A 20,391-nucleotide genomic window follows, 5' to 3' on the forward strand; every position below is an offset into this window, starting at 1 on the left:
TTCACCATTTTGACAAAAAGCTTTTATTAGAAGAAAAAAACCACTTTTTTTCATAAATTTTAGTGTCAAAATTTTGCAAAAGTTGGGTGCGCAATAATCCCTATAGTTCTGGCACCACTGCTATGATATTTTGATGAGTTTGCCATAAAAACAATATAAATCTATATTTTTACGGTGTACGATCAAACAGAATTTTCATAGTTTCAAATTTTGATGAATTTGGGATAATTTCCAAATTTAATGTAAATAAGAAATAAATAAAAACTATTATTAGAAGCGTATTAGCATTCATTCTAGCACAATTTATAGAAGATACATCAAATCAAATAAAACTATACAGACAATAGCAATTTATTCAAGAAAATGAAACGTAGTGGCAAGTTCTCTTTGTTCTTAAATGACCTTAATTAATTGCTTTTCTTGATGTGTAGTTTTGAGGATTTTTTTGTTTTAACAACATTTTCTAAGCATTTGTATATGAATATAGGCTCGTTATTTAGAGTTGTAAAATTTGTGATATCTTTCCATAATTGTTAGTTTTTTTAATATGATTTAAAAATATTGGCTGAATAAACCCATTAATACGATATAAACTAGTAATATCTTTAGTGACATGAGTCCAGTGTGTGTCCCTTTGTCTAGGGACCGCACTAATGGTAAAAAAACAGCTATTGTTTTCAAAATGTTCGCCATAATAAAATATCCAAAATAAATGTTTATTTTAATATTTAACAAGGTAAAAAAAATACATATAGAGAAAAGACAGTTTTGGATCTTTTTTTTTAGATGCAAAATTTTCTGGATTTACCATCCTTAAAATATAACCATGGACCATGGTATTATCCTCTCAACATGCCATTATTTATAATAATATTTAATCATATCTTTAGGAGCTCGGTGATCACCTCATTTGGATTAATTGAAATCAGCAGTCATCACTGATTATTACAAAACGTCGATTAACTTTTTTTGTTCCGTTTCAGTTTAAAAATACACACAGCAAAAAGTGGAATCAAATTGTAAAAAAAAAATGTTGCTATCCCAAATTGAATTGAAAAAGCGTAAAAGAGAAAGAATTTATGAAAATATTTAAATTATTTAATGTGAATGAAAATGAGTTGTGGAGCTGACAGGAGTAGCAAGAGGGATCCTCTTGGTCCAGCGTCGTCCCTGATTCGTAAGAAGAAAGAGAAGAAGAAAAAAGAATGTAAAGCTGCTGGTGTTGGAGAGGAGATAGAAAGAGAAGCAAAAGAAGCTGATGATGAAGTAGCTGGAGGAAGCTGCAGCAACAGCAGGAGGAGAAGGAGCGCGAAGGTAAGTGTGTGTGAGAGAGAGAGAGGGGAAGAGAGAGATGGAGAGTGAGAGAGAGTGGGGACTAAAATTACAAAGTCATCTTGTCGGAGAATTCTTTATTTAATATTTTGTATTAATTCTACCTACCCTTGTGGATTGTGTTGTTGAATCGACGTTCTTAAGTTGATTAATTTCTTTTCCTTCTACTTCTACTCTTTAGATTGCAATGGCTGGCTCCATACTATTGGAAAGAGCTCAAGTCCCCGATTTGGGAGGGAAATTCTCTGGAATGGAATTGTTGTCCAAGCTGGAGGATGGGAACGAAGAGGGTCTCAAGGATCAGGAGGCGAGTATTTTGGAGCTGGGAGAGCGTTACTGCGAGGAAGGGAAGGCCCAAGAGATGTCTGAGCTCATCAAGCAAGTGCAGCCCTTTTTGAAGCACATAAGTAAAGCCAAAGCGGCCAAGTTGGTGCGAGGACTCGTGGACATGTTTTTGGACATGTCCCGCAATGTGGAAGGGAAGACGGAGCTGGGGGTGCAGCTCTGTAAGGAGTGCATTGATTGGGCCAAAGAGGAGCGAAGAACGTTTTTGCGTCAGTCGTTGGAGTCTCGACTGATTGCCCTCTATTACGACACGGAGCGCTACGCGGATGCCCTCTCCTTGGGCACCTTACTTCTCAAGGAACTCAAGAAGCTGGACGACAAGAACCTCTTGGTGGAAGTGCAGCTCTTGGAAAGTAAGACCTACACTGCACTGAGCAATCTTCCCAAGGCGCGAGCTGCCCTCACCTCTGCTAGGACCACGGCCAACTCCATCTATGTACCTCCTAAAGTTCAAGCTCAATTAGATCTTCAGGCCGGTATTCTTCATGCCTACGAGGAAAAGGATTTTAAAACGGCATTCTCTTATTTCTATGAAGCTTTCGAACAATACGACTCTTGCGATGAAAATAAAATGGCACTCAACGCTCTCAAATACATGCTCATGTCAAAAATTATGCTTAATCTTGCCGATGAAGTTCAGGGTATTGTCAGTGGGAAATTGGCTCTCAAATATTCAGGGTCTGATATTGAAGCGATGAAGGCCGTAGCTAAATCTAGCCAAAATAGATCCTTGGAAGACTTCAAAAATGCCCTCAAAACATATAAAAATGAATTGGAAAACGACAAAATTGTTACCAAACATTTAGATACCCTGTATCAAAATATGTTGGAGCAAAATTTATGCCGAATTATTGAACCCTATTCTACTGTTCAAGTTCAATTTGTTTCCGAAAAAAATTAAGCTTCCAGCAATTGAGGTCGAGAAGAAGTTATCACAAATGATTTTAGATCGTAAATTCAGAGGAATTTTAGACCAAGAAACGGGAGTTCTTATAATTTTTGATGAGTCAAAGCGAGACACTACTTATGACGATGTGTTGGAGACAATTAATGCTATGTCGAGAGTGGTCGATCGGCTTTATCTTTCTGCTCAGAAGTTAACTTAAAACAGTTTTATAATTATTATTTCTACAAATCATTTATTATACTTTGTGTCCAAATACAGTAAATAACTTTAGTTTAATGCCTTTGGTATTTGATGAGTCTTGATTATAATATAGCGGTTAACTCTTAAAATATCATTAAACAACTATCAGTATACTTTTTAGTACTTTTTCAGAATGTATTTTATTTAAAGGAAAGTTTAAAAGTATTTATCAACTTTTCACGTCATAATCTTGATTCTAAAGTTGATGAAGTATAATCCTTAAAATATGAAAACCTCATTCAGGTTTTGTTTGTATTCACTATCAGTCCTTCTTCTCATAATCATGGTGCCCCTAACACATTTTTTTCTTAGGATCTGCAAAGAAAACTAACGTATCTACAGGTGAATCTTAGAAATGTGTACCATTAAACTTAAGTCAGTGTATGTTTAATGTTTTCCGAGTTATTTTTGTAAGGGACAAACTCTTGACTTATTCATTATTATTTATCATGATTACAAGTTTCCTTGGTTTGTTCATGTGACTTATATTGACTGCATTAATGATTGCTACTTACAAAGTTAAATGAATTTTACTAGATAGGTCTTTCTAGAATCATATATATAGATAAACTCTTGGGATATATTGACAGAGCCTGATTTGGATTTTTCTATTGGTATGATATAGGTCATAAATTTAAAGATTTCCTTTTTTCTAAGTTACATTTTTATTTTTAACTTAAATTTTGAATGACTTTTTTAAATAAGAATATTTACTAATATCCTTTCACTTATTGAAGAAAAAAAATTAGGAATTTTGTTTGAATAACTTTGCTTATACAAAAGGCAAATTCTTATTTTTTGTTATTTTTAATAAAATAAAATTAGAGAATATAGTTTAACTTTTGGACGTTTTCTTGAACAAATTTTTCAAAGTTGTACATTTTTAGGTTCAGGTTTTTCTTATATCTGAAAAAAGAAATAACATAGATATTACAATTTGACAAAATTTAGCTTCACTTTTTGACAAATGAATTCCATGTTTGATATACCCATATTTTCCTTTACACAAAATATTTCAAAATAGACAAATTATACCACGTAACGAATATATTGAGCAAAGCATTCTATGATGTTCTAGCTAAATTATTAAATAAGAAACAAATGTTGTATAGCGACTGCAAAAAGATAAATAAGATATATATATTAAAAGATAAAATCATAAAAAAATTCCTAAGCTCTGAGAACGAAAGAGTTGATTGAATAGAATTACAATCTAATAAATAAATAACTACATTTATAATAATTAATAAGTAAGAACATGCATGAGAAAGTTGTAAACTTTGAACAACAGATGTCACTGTAGTAATTCAGTAAGGCGAGGAAGGCGTTGCTATTAAAGAAAAGGTTGAGTGTCAATACTTACTCACAATATGATATTTTATGATTATATTAATATCTAATGCTTCATTATTTAAGACAACTGAAAAATAAATCGTTTCGGAGAAGTGCGGACGGATTCTTACTGCAGAGATGGTTTCTTTGAAGTTTAGCTCTCTTGAAGAAATCAACAAACATGCCTCGGAACTTCCGAGCATAAATCTAAGTAAAATGCATATGCCCATGTTATGCAAATCGATGAGGAAATCCTATGATAAAGGTGTTGAGTGCTATAATATCAAAATGAACGAAGATGCGTATATCTGCTTATTTAGGTTCCAATGTAAGTCAGTCCCCTTTCTAATTTTCTTTTATATCTTCCTCCAAATAACATATTTTTCATAGCTTTATTTCAAAAACTACAGAGGTCGAATCAATTCAGGAAAGACAAGAAGGAATACTTGAATATAATCGGAGGAAAATCAATCATTGAAGTTTGTATTATAAGTCTTCTCAATAATAACTTTTCCTCCTTGATAAAACACATTTCTAATCAAACTATATCATTTTTTTTCATGAAGAATGCCGTGGTATTACTTGAAAAATTATCCAAATCTTTGCAAAAAGACTACGAAAGCAAAACTAAATCTGTGAAGGATATCCCACCTGTTATTAAAGAGGAAAAGTTTAAGTACAGGATCAGTGTGAATGATTTGAAGAATTTAAAAAGCTCTAAAAGTCAAAGATTTTTACTTTGTGATGTACGAAATAGTGACGAATATGCAGATAATAGCATTAATTGGAAAGAAAGTGTAAATATTCCTCCAAAGTTTATCTGTCCTGGTATAATTCCAAAAAATATTGAAGATCTATTGTATAAAGAAGACAAAAAGCTATTTGCTAATCGCTCCTTGATGGACTATATAATTATTATGGACAACAATAGTAAACACATCGAAGATAATGATAACTTGAAAGACTTAAAAGATATACTTTTGAAATGGGAATGCGATAAAGTAAGTCATAACATAATAATATGTGAAGGAGGGTTCGAAAAATTTTCGATGGCCTATCCTTTGGAAACGACTAAAAAAACAAAATCCATTGGATCCAAGACAACTAATGCAAACAAGATTGTTGATATTAAAAATCTGACATATCCTGAAGTTGACCAAGGAGAAAATAAAGCAGTACCTTCTCCTTCCCCTCCTCCGCAAAGTTCAAAAAGTCCGGCCTTCACTTCTGGAGCAATATCTTTCTCTTCAAGTCAGTCAGAAAATCCCTTACCTTATAACCGCCCAGTTCCTACTCTCAACACGGACTATCCAGAAGACGTTAAAGGAAGAGAGCTTAAGCCCAATGTACCTGATCGTTCCTTAAAGACATATCTACTTAAAGACAAGGAAGATCAATCAAATAAAGAAGTCAAGCCGAAAAAAGATTATATGAAAAATGATTATGCTCAACGGAGTAAAGAAGTTGTACAAGATGAAGAAAAGAAAAACGTCATTACAGACTTTGAGAGAAAGAAACTGTTTTCAGAAAATAAACAAGATAAGGAAAACTTAAGAATAAGTGGTTTTGGAACTACCATAAATGAACAAAAAAACTCGTCGAAAGAGACCTTTACGGGTGATGGAATTCATAATAAATATCCTACAAGAGGAAGTAACACTCTTAATGCTACTCCTTTCAGTTCCAATATGAATCGATCTTATTCATCCCCAAATATAGCTGAGTTAGCAAAAAAAGAAGAAGAAGAAGATGAATATTCTCCTAGTTCTTTAATGCCTAAAATCCATGTTGATCGTTCCACTAAACCTAGCACTCAAATAAAAAGAAATTTTGATCATGTTTGGTCGTCTGGACAAAAGAAAAGAGGTCTTACTGGTCTGAAAAATTTAGGAAATACGTGCTATATGAATAGTATTTTGCAATGTATCAGCAATTTCACAGTAATGGCAAAATATTTCCTCGAAAACAAGTACTTGAATGATCTTAATAAAAAGTCTGACACTAAAGGAGACATTGCAAGGGAATACTCAGCTCTATTACAGCAAATGTGGAGTGGCAATGTTAAAAGCATATCCCCTTCCGACATGAAGCGTGTGATAGGGAAATACAATTCTAATTTTTCTGGATTTGATCAACAAGATGCCCATGAATTCTTTTTGTCATTCATGCTTTGGCTACATAACGATGTCAACGAAATTCGAGAGAAAGTAACTCTTCCAGAGCAAAAAACGGAGAATGCTCCTTCTAAAAAAGCTGCTGCAAAAAAAGCTTGGGAATATGAACTTTGTGTAGATAAGTCCTTCATTAAACAAACTTTCTATGGGCAAAGGAAGTCCACTTTAGAATGCCCTTCATGTCACTATGAATCATCACGGTATGATTCCTTTATGGAACTTAGTTTAGAGTTACCTCCTGGAAATAGAAAAGTTACTTTATTTGAATGTATTAAATTGTATCTAGAACCAGTGCATGTGACGTGGACTTGCTCCAAGTGTAAGCATAATGGAAGGTCAATAAAAAAATTTGATTTAGTGAAATTGCCCCTCATTTTAACTATTCATCTTGCCCGGTTTTTCAACGATGGCCTATGGAGGAAGAAACAAAATGTAGTTGATTTCGATTTGGAGCACGTAAACTTTGGACGCTATGTTACAACATCAGACGAAGGTTCCCTTAATACTCTTAGCGATTTTAGTTTATATGGCGTTTGCAACCATTTTGGAAGTATGGAAAGTGGTCATTATACTGCTTATTGCTACTCTCAGGTCTATTCCAAGTGGCATAAGTATGATGATAATGAAGTCCATGAACTCGATAAAAACAATGTAGTTACTCCCGCTGCATATGTTTTATTTTATGCTGCAAAGAACTGAGTACCAGACTTTTCACCAGTCAATTATTATCTAATTTCCTAAATTTACACAGAACTGTGATAAAAAAGAGTGGCTATATTTATTTCTATGTATTATATGAAGCATTTTATATTCATTAGATTGTTTTACTCTTTGGTTTATAATATATCGCTTTATTATTGTTAGACTTGAATGTAATTATTATGACATCCCTTCTTAAATAAGTATTTTTATTAGATTCACTTAAAATTGCTAAAAAATGGATCACAAAGTGCAAGACGACGACGTCTTTGATGAGTCAGATGAAGGAATGAAAAAAATGGAGGACCGAAGTTATGCATTATACTTGGAAAAGTTTAAAACAGTAAACATCTTAAAAATGAAAATTATAATTTTGATAATATGAAAAATTCCTTTTTTACAGGAAGGAATAAGAGAAGGATTGACTTCAGGAGAGAATGATGTTTTTCTCCAAGAGGCATTTGACGCTGGTTATGAAGTTGGATTTAAGTCATATCGATTGAAATCATTTATCAAGTCGTTTGTTTCTGTTATTTATGGAATCTATCAAGAAGGAACTCTATCATTTCAGTCTGAGGAGGATAAGGAAACAATGAGTATGTTCCACAGAGAAGGAAAACGTATTTACGAAATAGCAACAGAGGATGAATTGCGCAAGTTTGCAAGTCAATATTCCAAGTTTTTAGTTTCGATTGACTGTCCTTTTCCATCACCGAACCTTGATATATTCTCCTAATATACCCTCCATGTCTAGCCTTTGGAAGTTAGGGACTTTATTTTAATCCGTCCAATTAAGATCGTTGAAGATGTTCTTTATGGGTTGGATTTCATATTGTCAGTAATTGGTCTTCACCTTATATTAGTGTCGTTTTTGAATAATTTCTAAATAGAATTAATGTATGATAAAATGTTACATACATAAATATTTATGTTTGTCATTAAGCTAAATGCAATAAACTTGGCTGTATTCCTTCAATTATCTTCAATCATAACATTGGTTTGTTTTTTACATTTACATATATCAATATGGTGCATCAAAATAGAGTATTTAACAATCTTGGTCTTCATAAAACAACTTTATTCTGGCTATGACAGTTAAAGAAATTATTCTTAATATTATTTTTTTTAGTTAATAATTAATCAGAAAACCTGATAGGCCATAAATAATTAAAGCCTTTGGTAGGCTCTCCTCAACATCTGGATTAACAGAATATTAAAAGTTTCAGAATAAATCCGTAAGAGGGCCGTTTATTAAATAAATGAATACACGTCAACACTGAATTCCAGCATCAAGGATAATTTTATGTTAAGTAAGTCCATTTTTTCAATTTAAAAACCAGTTTTTATTTAAAAAAGATAAGTCTAAATAACATAGAATTTTCAGTGGCGTCATAAATTGCATAATAATTGAAGGAGACGCCATCTTGGAGGCTCTAAGTTTATATTTTTATTACATAAAATGAACAAATTTCCAATAGACCTTACTAAAATTACTTTAATAATAATTAAAAAAAACACTATACTTCCATTGTATACTACTTGATACCAATGATAAACACTGATATTTGAATCAAATCAAAGTAATATGTACTGAAAATCCCTATATGTCTAAATTGGTACATTTTTTGGTTTTTGATCGACTAGGGACGAGATAAGTAGGATAGTTAGGGAAAAATATGTCATTCTTTCCATTTTATAGTGAATTTGTATCTACAACACGGAGAGTAGATTCTATAACTATGTAATAATATATTTTAAACTTAAATATATATTCAAATGAGGCAATTGAAAGATAACATTTTTAAAGACTTTAAGCTGTAAGTCCTTCTATTTATTTATGCCTCATTTGACATCCAACAGTATTTTACTTAATGTCAATAAAAAAAGGGTATTCATTGTAATAAAACTTGGTTATTTAGGCCTCCAAAATGGACGACATCAAAATTGTGACGTCACGTAAAAACACTATTACTTTAAATGTACAACCACCGGTGCCCTGTAATTTTGCTTAAGGACATTTCGCCTAAAAGCCATTTTGTCTCAAGGATATTTCGCCGTTGTATATAAATTAATGAAATTTATACGGGGTTATTGTTTATTCTTGGTTGAAATTGATGATTCCTTTGAATTTTTTAAATCAAAATATATAATATTGATTAGTATAAAATGCATTAAATATGCTTGTTTTCTGTTGGAATAATGATAAAATTATGTTCTTGCCTTATATTATGCTTGTTCGTCAATCCATGATTTTTTTCTAGTATGAATAATCCATGTCTAATGGCAATTACTAACGGCGTAGGGATTAGCAATTATTATATTAGAATCATTGTTGTATTTTTTTTTTCTTATTATACTATTTTTATTACATACTTCGTCTCTGGTTCGAATTCATTACATAGTTAGATTTTGTTGGTGTATGTATTGGAATTTTTGGGGGATAATTCATCAATTTTTTAACAGAAAACAAGCATTTAATGCATTTTATAGTAATACACATAACATATTTTGATAAAAAAATTCCAAGAGAACGTCAATTTTTGTAACCGAAAATAACAAGAACGACGTATAAATCTCATCTATTTATATATTAAGACGAAATATCCTTGGTTTTAAGGTAAAATGTCCTAAGATAAAATTATTTAAGACAAAATGTCCTGAGCCAAAATAGTTGAAGGGAAAATTACCTAGCTCCAGAACCACCACTTCAGTTATTTTCTGTAATAAAGACATCAAATATGATTATGAAGAACACCATACTATATTTTTTTTAGCAATAATATTGACAATAATTTATGAACTACTTTCATTCAATTCATATAGCTTGATTGTTTAGTACATACCTATTTATTAAATTTTGTTTTAATTCACTTTGTATTTAAATATGAGTATAATGGAATTTTAATTTTTGATTTATTAAGTCCTTTGTTGTAGCTTGTGTGAAAATTTATAATTAGAATATCGATATTTAACAGATATGGATATTCTGTTGTTGTTGTTGTTGAGTGAAATAATATCAAAATCATCATGACTAATAATAATTAATTAAAACTCTTTCATATCATTTTGATTTCTCAAAGCATTCATAATGTCCTGTTTGTTTGAAGCAATTGTACAAATACACTTGCACAAGTCTTCATTTTCTCTTTTTATGATTTGGAGTCGAGTGGCTGGTGAGTCTGGTAATGGATGTTTTTCCTCAACTTTTTTGATGGCTTTATTCAAGGCACTAGAATGTTTCTTCATTTTAAGTACACTGTTCATTGTTATGTTTAAATTTTCAATCCCTTTGCTGTCATCAATGAATACATATGTTGTATTGATACCGGATCCTCCTAGTTGATTCGGTGTTTTTGCTGTTACAACCACAGTCCATGTAACAAGTGCCATACAGCATAATGCAAGGATTGTTAGAACAATTCTTTTCCTTGTAAGGATACAGGGGCATCTAGGTTCACAATAAATAGCGTCCTCTTCCGACATAATCTGAAAATATGTATGTATATATTTTTATTTGTTAGGAAAATACCTTTATATCACTTGATGATATCTAATAACTGCAAGCATTTTATATTGTGTCAAATTAATGTAGTTGAAAGTTGATTTTCGATTTATAAAAATAATCTTGGTTTGCTATGTTTGTGATTCTTCTGAGTACTTGAGAGAGGTGTGGAAAAGTAGTCATTATATGTACAACTAGTCCAAGTTGTGTATGAAGTCTTTGCTCACAAGTTCTTGAACATTTTCATCGAGTACCGTTAGAGTTCTCGGAATGAAAAAATACAAATTTAAGAAGTACTTTATATCAGTTCTGTACAAGTTGTAAACAAAAAATGAGATAAATAATTTTAAATGAAAGATTTACAGTACTTGACATAATCATAATGCAATAATTGAATATTTCATGCATGATTGATATATTATTGGTGCAATTTATGACTATTTTAATACAAATGAATAAAATATAAGTATTCTGTGGCACATTATAAAGTTAAAATGCCCAGAGTTATATTACACATAAATACATAACGACCATATCATTTTAATAGATCAAAATGAAATTGGAATATCAATTAATATTTGGTAATTACAATTACCAATGTTGTAATTAAATAATTCATTTTAAGACGAAGAAATTACCACTGTCATAATTTGCTTATACAAGTTGCAACTTCTGTAGACATTACAACTATTACGTTATATATAATGTGAAAAAAATGATTTGACTCTGGGTATATAAACAATCTAAATATTTACGACTCCAATAAATTGGGTAATACTGAAGAGTACTTTGTATATAATTATTAGAAAACAAGTAGCAATTGTTAGAAAATTGGTTAATAAATGCTTTAAAATACTATAAGACTTCCAAATAGAAAAATAGCCAAAAAGGTACTAACTTTCGTAACTCTAAATGTTCTAAATTTAGTGTCTGAGTTCCCACTTATGGTTCTTAATTATATAATTATGTTGCCTTTCACGATAGTAATTTTAAATTCAATTATGTTTTTTATGCATACGATTTAGCATTGTATCAAATGTATAAATATTTCTTTCAGATGAGTTGAACTTACACTTTCAATCTATATAAAAACAATTGAATCTCTCTCAAAAGCAATTTTTCTTTTTTTCCCCTAATGCTTCCTCATTATTTGTGGGATTAATTATATTTCATTTATGTAATATTTATTTTAAATCTTCACTTCTTCACAAAAGTTGGAGAACTACATAATATTTACTTTGTATTCATCTTAAATCAAATTTGACTTTCTGTTTATCCTTAAACACCACCCACGCAAGTTTAGATGCAAAATGTAGGCGTGTCTAATAATTTCTTCAGTAGTTATTAGTTAATAACAAATTACTACTTGCCTATGAGATATTTTTAAAACAACATTTAAAGTTAAATAATATTACGTATGAACGTATGTTTTCTGGGTGAGTATGAACCTTTAAGATAGATACATAACGTGTACACTATACTCTTAATATTATTTTTGGGTTTGTAAATCTTAGACCTATCTAAAATCTTTATGTCAGGGGGCGTCTGTAGGATTATATTTCGTGGTAGGGGGGCTGGTTTTTCATGTTAATTTCAAAAATTAAATTAAAAAAATCCAAAAACTTCAGCAGTTCACAAAATAATTAATTTTTTTTTTGGAAAAAAATTCAAAAATTACATTTTTGGAATTTTTTTTCAAAAATCCACAGCTGCTCACAATTAATTAAATTTTTTCAAAAATTAAAATATTAATTTTTTTGGAAATTTTTTTTTCAAAAATCCATAGCTATTCACTGAAAAATTAATTTTTTGGGAATAAATATTGATATATTAAAATTTTTTGGAAAAAACAAAAATTCCATAATTTTTTTTTTGGGGGGCTACAGCTTATCCAGCCCACCCCCTGCGGACGCCCTTGAATGTTAACTAATCCAACTGCAGTCTAGCCTGGCGTTGCAGTTTTCATGTATTACGATATATATACAGTATTTTTACTAATACTCGCACTTAACTAATGACTATTTTTATACAGGCTGCGACAACATAATTTCCTTTTTTTGAAAAGGCCATAAAACAAGTTTTATAAATCGAAAAAGTTTTATTTTTGTTTTATAATGATAATAATTTAAAATCTTGTTTTACATAATTTTGAGTATCCTATCAAATAGGTGACGTTCATACACTGAATAAATCGAACTTCGGTATTTTAATACCCGGTGATTTATATATTTTTTTGTTTCTCTTTAAATAACTTTTGATTGAGAGGTTTTAGATACGTAGTTATTTTGACAATTTTGCTAAGGTCTTTCAAATTTTGGGATTTCGAAATAAATCCAATTTTAATTACCCCATTCAAGAGCCGTTATACCTCAAGGATATTTCGCCTTGATATATAAATAGATTAGATTTATAGGTTGTTTTTGTTATTTTTGGTTAAAATGGATTTTCCCTTGGAATTTTTTAATCCAAATATGTTATGTATGTCCCTATAAAACGCATGAAATCCTTGTTTTCTGATAAAAAAATGATGGAATCATAGCCCAAAATTTCAATACATACATTAACAAACTTGAACCAGAGACAAAATAGGTAATGAAATTAGCATAATAAGAAAAAAACAAAAACAATTCGAATAGAATAATTACTAAGAAATTCACCGTTTTAAATTATAATTATATGTACCTGATATATTAGTCATACTAGAAAAGACTCATGGATTGACAAACAATCATAGTATGAGGCAAGAGCATAATTCCAACAGAAAACAAACATTCAATGTAGTTAATAGTAAAAAATATAACAAATTCAAAGGGAACATCAATTTCAACCAAGAATAAACAATAACCACGTACAAACTTCATTCATTTATATACTACGGCGAAATATCCTTGAGGGAAATAGGGGTCATGGCAAAATATCCTAAGGTGAAATGCTTTAAGGCAAAATTACTGGTCACCCTACCTCATTGTTGCATTCTTAACAAAGGCATCTGAATGGGAACGAGTCCGAATATTACGCTTCTTACTTAAACACGTATTTTATACACTGCAGTTGTAAAACTCGGACTTTCCGATCCCACAAAAGAAAGGACTCTTTTCTTAAAGAAAAATAAAAAAGATTATGCGTGAATCTTTTGTAGGTCACCGGTAATTTTTCCTGGAGGAGATTTTACTGCATAACATATTCATAGTCTTTTTATGAAATTACTCATGACCTCTCCTGTGAAAGTCCTGCAACCCCATCACTTCTTCTGACAAAGATAATACAGTGATTGAATTTGCGATACATGGTTAATATATATATACATATGTAGTAAGTAATATTTGACTGTTCTGATAATTTTAATATACTCCGAGGCACATTATAAACTTTTGAATGCTCACAGCATTATTACTCGTATAAATGCATAATAAATAATAATTTTAATGATTCCAATAAAAGGGTTAACATCAATTAATAGATGGTAATTAAAATTATGGATGTAATAATACATTAAAACGTTATGAGACACATACGTTACAACGTGTATAGCGCAACATACACGAGTATACTAGTAGGAGTGGTCGAAATATGGAAATCGATACCAATATAGTAGGGTAGGGTGGGGTCAAATTGCTGTATTTTAGTTTCCTGATCATAACTCTTTAGTTTTAAATATTATCAAATTTTCTTTTAATTACTTAAGTGTAGCCCTTACTATGGGCTATCAAACTGTATAAGTTTAATCAAATTTATATTATTGATTGAATGTTATTTTCGGGAATATATGTATGCTTTAAAAAACATTAACGGAAAAAAAATTAAAGTTCCTGAAACTCAAAGAAAGAATTTAGGTATAACTTTTTATATTGACTAATTCAATACATTAAATTGTTAAGTTTCAGGAGTGATAAGTTTTTTTTTTCTTTCTTAATTGTGCTACCCAAAAGCCACTTTTTCTAACATGGGATCAAATGGGGCTAATATAAGGTAAATGAAATTATTAGGTCAATTTTTGGTTTCGCCTTATTATGCCCCTATGGACTCTCCCGTATCGTTGTTCGTAGATTTTGTAGAGTATGATTTCATAGTTTTACTCAAGGCTAAGAGAAATACAGGGTTAGGCAATCATGTAATCGGGCCTGCTAGAATTTTCAATATGATGTATTGTACCGACTGCTGGGTAAGAAAGGCAGATTTTGACAAAACACGCATCTACTCATGTACTATGACGTCACTATTGTTAGAATCTTCAATTTAATATATCTTACGGACTGCTGGGCAAGAAAAACAGATTTTAACAGAACACGCCACCACTCATCTACTATGACGTCAAACATCAGTCGTACATGCGTTATGGTATATCCTTGGTTCTGCTTTTCTTCTTTGCCCAGTAATACACCAATAGTTGACCTAGAGACTCGACGACAAAGGATACCAACAATTAGGAAGGTTCTATAGGGAATGAGGGATAGTTCTACTTTGTCCGATACTCTACCAAAAAACGACCTAATATACGACTATGTTAACAATCCATATATGAGATGTGCTGCAAAAATGGTTTCCAATCTCCTTGATTTACTCGTTTCTTCGGATTAAGATATTGCATTTCCTGTGATATGAAATAATATCTTCATATTATAAAATTGACATTGTTTCCTTTTTTTTAAATGGACTTTTACACAAAACGGTAAGCTTATAAATAATTAACTTTAGTATCAAAATGTAGGTAAAAGTCTTTAGATGAAAATAACTTGAATAAATATTTGCAAGGTATCAATTTGTTTAGACTTTATTCACAAAAAAGTCTAATACAACCATTTGAGTCCACACACGGTGTCAAAAAGTGTACTAGACTATTTTTCTTTGATTCAATTTTTTAACTACATATTAACTCTGCCTAGGTAAAATTTATAGCTAAGAAATGTAATGCTAACATGAAACCTTTGAAAAGTTGACCCCATTTCTTGGGACAAGCCTCCAAACGCCAAAATACAGGCATTCGTTCCTACCCAACCCTAATATTATTTATACTCTTATCGATACCGATCCGAAAATTAATTTTTGAATCGTTTTTTAGAAAATATAATTTTGAATTTTATTTATGCAAGACGTATTATTAAGATCGAATATCAATCCATCAATCTATACATCGTGATCCAGAAGAGGTCTTCACTTGTTATTACGGTTATAGGAACGTTCACAAAAAATATCATTCATTATAGAAGTTCGACCTTCTAGTCCAGTGTTTCTCTAATTCTAACACACGAACTACCCTTTAGGGTTATGTGGAGGTATGAGTAAGGGGGTGGGGGAGTTTGTCCAAAAAATATGGAGTCGTAAAAATAATAAAAAAAGGATTATAAAGATAATTCAGAATGTTGCATAACATTCTGTCGAAAATTGTCAAATTTTAATTCTTAAATAATGGTGGGACTTGTAGATCTGATCTCAACATTTTCTCAGGTGGCACACTCTGCAAACAGTTTGGGAACCACTACTCTGAACCATTAATCAGGGAGTACTTTAGTTCGTCCCTAGTACTTAGCTCTCAGAAGTAATTGGGGGCCTTATATGTCATAGATAGAGATTTTTTTTGTAAGAGTGCGAGGCGAAGGCGGAAGTTAGATATTTGATACACTTGAATTAAGACCGTTGTTAATATCAGCTACCTACATATTATATGATTGCTGGAGGGAGAAAGGGAATTACTGTTATAATGAAGGAGAACCTTCTATATTTAAAATAGCATAATTATATTTAAAAACATAAATATTCATTTTATTATACATTTGAAAAACAATTTAGACCAAAAGTAGGCGAGAATTCTTTCTCTACTATCCATTATGATGTAATTAATGGACTGAAAAGTCCCGGACTTAACAAAGAAAACACGTTTTTTTCAATCAAAATTGACTTATTAAAACTATTATTATTTCTTTAATTTTTTTTATTAACTTTATGAAGCAGAGTCCTCATAACACTTTTCAAGTCATTGCTTAGCTTGAACGGTATTTTTTCCTATCAAAAATCAGTGTAAAGTTCAAACACGAATGATTTTTTGAGTAACAAAAGTAGCGTTACACTCAGTACAATAACTCACAAACTAAAGAAAAATTATTATGGAATGTCTTTTGAAGGTTGGTACTACATCAAAATGAGGTGAATAATAATATTAAAAAGTGCCATCCATGCGTGAAGCCCGGGACTTTTAAGTCCTGAGCACTTATATTTATCAACAAAGAAGATATCATCGATTGATACATATAGTAAAAATTGATGAAACAGTTTCTACCTTTTGTATTCTTAATTATAAATAATCGTAAGTTACATTTAAAGTCATTGAAAATCACTGGAATTAACTGTTAATCCATTGGGGGTATTATGTCATTAAACCTCTTTCAAAAGCCTTGCTTTTTATCAACTGAAATCATAAATGAAATGTATATTTTATCCTTTTTTTGTTACTAAGGTAACTAAAAATCTACTTATACCTGTACTAGTTACATGATTAATGCATTATATTATTTTAAATCAAACTCTTAGATAAGATGAAGTAACAAAATAAGACTTTCCACATTCATATTTATTATTAGTGTTGGGGCTCAGTGCAAGACCACATTTTGTACGGTTCCGTCTTAAGTGATTTTTCTAGACCGATTTGGACCGATATTTAAATACAGACTACGATTTTAGACAATGGGCTAAAATATAATCGTTTTCAAATATACAAGGGTCGTTTGAAAAGTCCGTTCAATGTCCGAGAGAGGTTTCTACTGGGGAGTATCGAGGTTATGTCAAGTTAGTAGCATCTCTTGGAAGAACACACACCAACTTTCAGCCAGGTAGGTCTATTTCTTTCTGTTTGGCATTCGTTTGAATCGAGGAAGTGGAGGGATTTTCAAAAAATGTACGATAAATAATTTCGTGTGTTGATTAAACAATACTTTATGAAAAGCAAAACGCCTCAGGAGGAGACCAAAAAGAAGTTTAATAAACATTTGGGGACTCTGCACCTTCCATTAGAACAGTTTATAAGTGGTTTCAAAATGATCAGAGTGGTCATATGGGCACAAGTGACGCTGAACATTCTGGACGCCCTATAACGACGAATTAGTTCTGTCCACTAAAAAGCAGGATTTTCAAATCGAAAGCCAACACTAACATTTATTATTCCTTCACAGATAGGAACTGTTAGAGTGGAGTAATTTATCATAAAAGAAAAAAAAAGAGAGGGCGAGAAAAAGGGGAGAGCGAGACATTTAGTTCACCTGAATAAAGACCCTTATTAATATCAGCTGCATGTTATATTATTTGGTGAGGGAGAATATGAATTAGTGCCATTAAGAGGAGAACCTTTTATATTTCAAATAACATTAGTGCTGGAAACATATTCTAATTATATTTCAATTAATATATTATGAATTTTTAAAAGAATTTACACGAACGATAGCCAATAATACATACATCAGAGAGAGATAAGTTAACACTACGACGACTGATTACATCATGAACAAAAAAGAAGAAAGAGCACACGCAACAACCGTTTTTCCTTTTATATTTTTAAAGGTAGTTTTTCTATTTTATTTACTCGACTCTAGTCATTATTCAACTTGAAGTATTTGATGATTGAAACTTATTGATTCGTTTGTCTAACTTTCTTTCACATAGAAAAATTATTTCACATCCTCACTGAATGAATTTGGCTATTCATATGGGAAGATTTGTTTAAGAAACAAAAACATATTGCTCATGTCAAAGGAGATTATATACATAAATTTAAAAATACTTTGTTGCTATTTTTGCAACAATCTACTGTCAAAATCCAAGATTTAAGTTCTCTCTTTTTAATTGAAGTCTTCACAGAAGCAGTTTCTTCTGGACTCTTGAATAGTTGTTTTTTTTTTTTATAACATCTGCTGAAAAGACGTGTATAGTAATATATTACAAATATGAATTGTACTGTCAAGTATTGTCTGTTGATGAACTTTTCTCCATTACATTTCCACAATGTTTTTTTTTTTTCAATCAAAAAATATAATCCTGATCATTTGCAAGTTATTTTTTTTGATATTGCGGTGACAATTATTTGGGCTGTATCGGCACTTAATGGGTCCACATTCTTCAATTGCAGGTCAGTCAACTCGAGTTGTAATCCAGTCCCATTAACATTTTTTTACAAAAATGGGCCTTCCCATTCCAACCCAGTTAAAATACACCATCATAATTATCCAAGTTTTGAACTCTTTCATCAATTTTTTTGTTCTCTCGATCATATTTTGCTATTTTCTTTTATCTTTATTACCTACATTTTATTATTGATATTAAATAATTTTCAAGGGCCGTATCAAATGCACTCGTGGCCTGGACTTGGCCTGCTGGCCGCTTGTTAAAAATCCCTCTTTTAGGTCTTTCTTTTTAAGTAGCCACGTAGGTTGGGAATATCTTGGAAGGAGAATTGTTGTGGTTTGCAAATTATAATATGTATAATTCTTATAAATAAATTTCCATTCCCTCAAAACGTTGTTTGCTTGTGGGATCCCAATAGATGTGGAAACTGACATTTATCCATACAAAGAAATTCTATTATAATGTAACATTTAAAAATTACTGGGGGAGAAGCTTTAGAAAGTCTCATTGGATTGGTAGAATTTGTTGCTAATTTATTCTTCCATCTTTTCGTTGTTGACTCTTTGGTGAAAGCCATTCTCAAGTTGGAGTTCGTCAATTGGTATATATCAATCCAATTTATCATCTAATTAAATATTTAGTTATGAATTATGACTTATGATGGATGATTCTTTGCTTCTTTTTAAGTTGTAAATCATCCGTCAAAAACAGTAATAACTAATAACTCAAAAAAATATTTTGATTGATCCCAACTGTGCTCATTATGAAGGCAAAACAGGGGGTCATATATTATTTATTCCACCTCCCCTTATCATAAGGTCCATACAAATTCCAATTCACTCTGTAAATGGAAATAAGTAAATATTGGCTACTCATATAATCATTTTTCTTACATTTTTAGAGTGATCCTGTTTCAATTGTTGGGGACATAGTTCAAAAATGTGTTTTTTAAAAATAAGAAATAAAGAAATATAAATTTTGAGAGATATTGTTTTATGTTTAGAGGTTGTGACAATCCCCTTGAAGTTTTAACTTTTGTAATTGTGTGATAAAATAGTTTTTTACTTAGTTAAAAATGGTCAATTTTAGATTCTTAGAGTCACTGAAGAAAGAGGGGACAAAAATCATCACCTTGAATTCTGAGAGGGTTAAGATATTTAAAGTGCGCTATGATTGTCTGATGTCATTGTAAGGGAGTTGATTTTTGCAGATAAATATTACACTTTTATTCACCTTGCATTATTAAGATGTCAAGAGGTATATATAATATGTATGTCCTAAAAAAGGGGGCGTTGTGAATAAGCTTTTTTACTCTTTCAAAGCTGTTATCATTGTTCTTGACTTGATTGTTCATCTAATTCTTGAAAAAGGAACAACGAAGTATATTGTTTTATCTACTGCGTGTGCTAATGAAAGAAGTAAATTAACATTGAGGGGTTGTTCCTCGTGAGTTGTTATAAGTGTAGATCCCTGTTGACTCGGAGTAGAATTGAGGATTGACATTGGAGTAATTCTTGTCTATATTCAGGGGCGTCGCAGGATTATATATATATTTACTTTTTTTTTTTTTTGTGTGTGTGTGTGTGGGAGGGGGATTGGTTTTGGATTTAAAAAAAAATACATATTTAAAATTTTTAGAAATTAATTTTAAAAATTAACTTTTTTGAAATTTTTTTTTTGAAAATAAAACTTCAAATATTAATTTTTTTGGAAATAGCTGGGATTAATGAAATTTTTTGGAAAAAAAAATA

General features: G+C 30.9%; 3 protein-coding genes and 1 long non-coding RNA gene across 4 annotated transcripts in view; 3 read left to right on the forward strand and 1 right to left on the reverse strand.

Moving 5' to 3' along the window:
• Positions 1 to 1,098: 1,098 nt before the first annotated feature.
• On the forward strand, positions 1,099 to 2,854 carry Rpn6 (regulatory particle non-ATPase 6). The gene is given in 3 exon segments (XM_040718871.2): positions 1,099 to 1,314; positions 1,514 to 2,569; positions 2,571 to 2,854. Coding segments are annotated over 3 exon segments (1,476 nt in total). The 5' UTR covers positions 1,099 to 1,107; the 3' UTR covers positions 2,784 to 2,854.
• Positions 2,855 to 4,117: 1,263 nt separating this feature from the next.
• LOC139904693 (ubiquitin carboxyl-terminal hydrolase 8-like) lies at positions 4,118 to 8,015 on the forward strand. Its single transcript, XM_071890747.1, has 5 exons — positions 4,118 to 4,168; positions 4,241 to 4,484; positions 4,547 to 4,635; positions 4,723 to 7,372; positions 7,433 to 8,015. Exons 2-4 carry the CDS (start codon positions 4,295 to 4,297, stop codon positions 7,027 to 7,029), a joined length of 2,586 nt encoding a protein of 861 aa, XP_071746848.1. The 5' UTR covers positions 4,118 to 4,168; positions 4,241 to 4,294; the 3' UTR covers positions 7,030 to 7,372; positions 7,433 to 8,015.
• A 183-nt stretch (positions 8,016 to 8,198) lies between these two features.
• LOC121122360 (golgin subfamily A member 5) overlaps positions 8,199 to 20,391 on the forward strand; it is a 57,248-nt gene continuing 45,055 nt past the window's right edge. Inside the window, exon 1 of the mRNA XM_040717333.2 lies at positions 8,199 to 8,339. The gene's annotated coding sequence lies outside the window, so the exon portion shown is untranslated. The remainder of the gene's footprint in view (positions 8,340 to 20,391) is intronic.
• Positions 9,772 to 11,757, reverse strand: LOC139906240 (uncharacterized). Its single transcript, XR_011781617.1, has 2 exons — positions 11,604 to 11,757; positions 9,772 to 10,515 (listed from the first exon to the last, which is right to left on the reverse strand). It is a non-coding gene; the product is annotated as an uncharacterized lncRNA (long non-coding RNA).

The sequence above is a fragment of the Lepeophtheirus salmonis genome, chromosome 8, assembly GCF_016086655.4.
Source record: "Lepeophtheirus salmonis chromosome 8, UVic_Lsal_1.4, whole genome shotgun sequence".
NCBI lineage: Eukaryota > Metazoa > Arthropoda > Copepoda > Siphonostomatoida > Caligidae > Lepeophtheirus > Lepeophtheirus salmonis.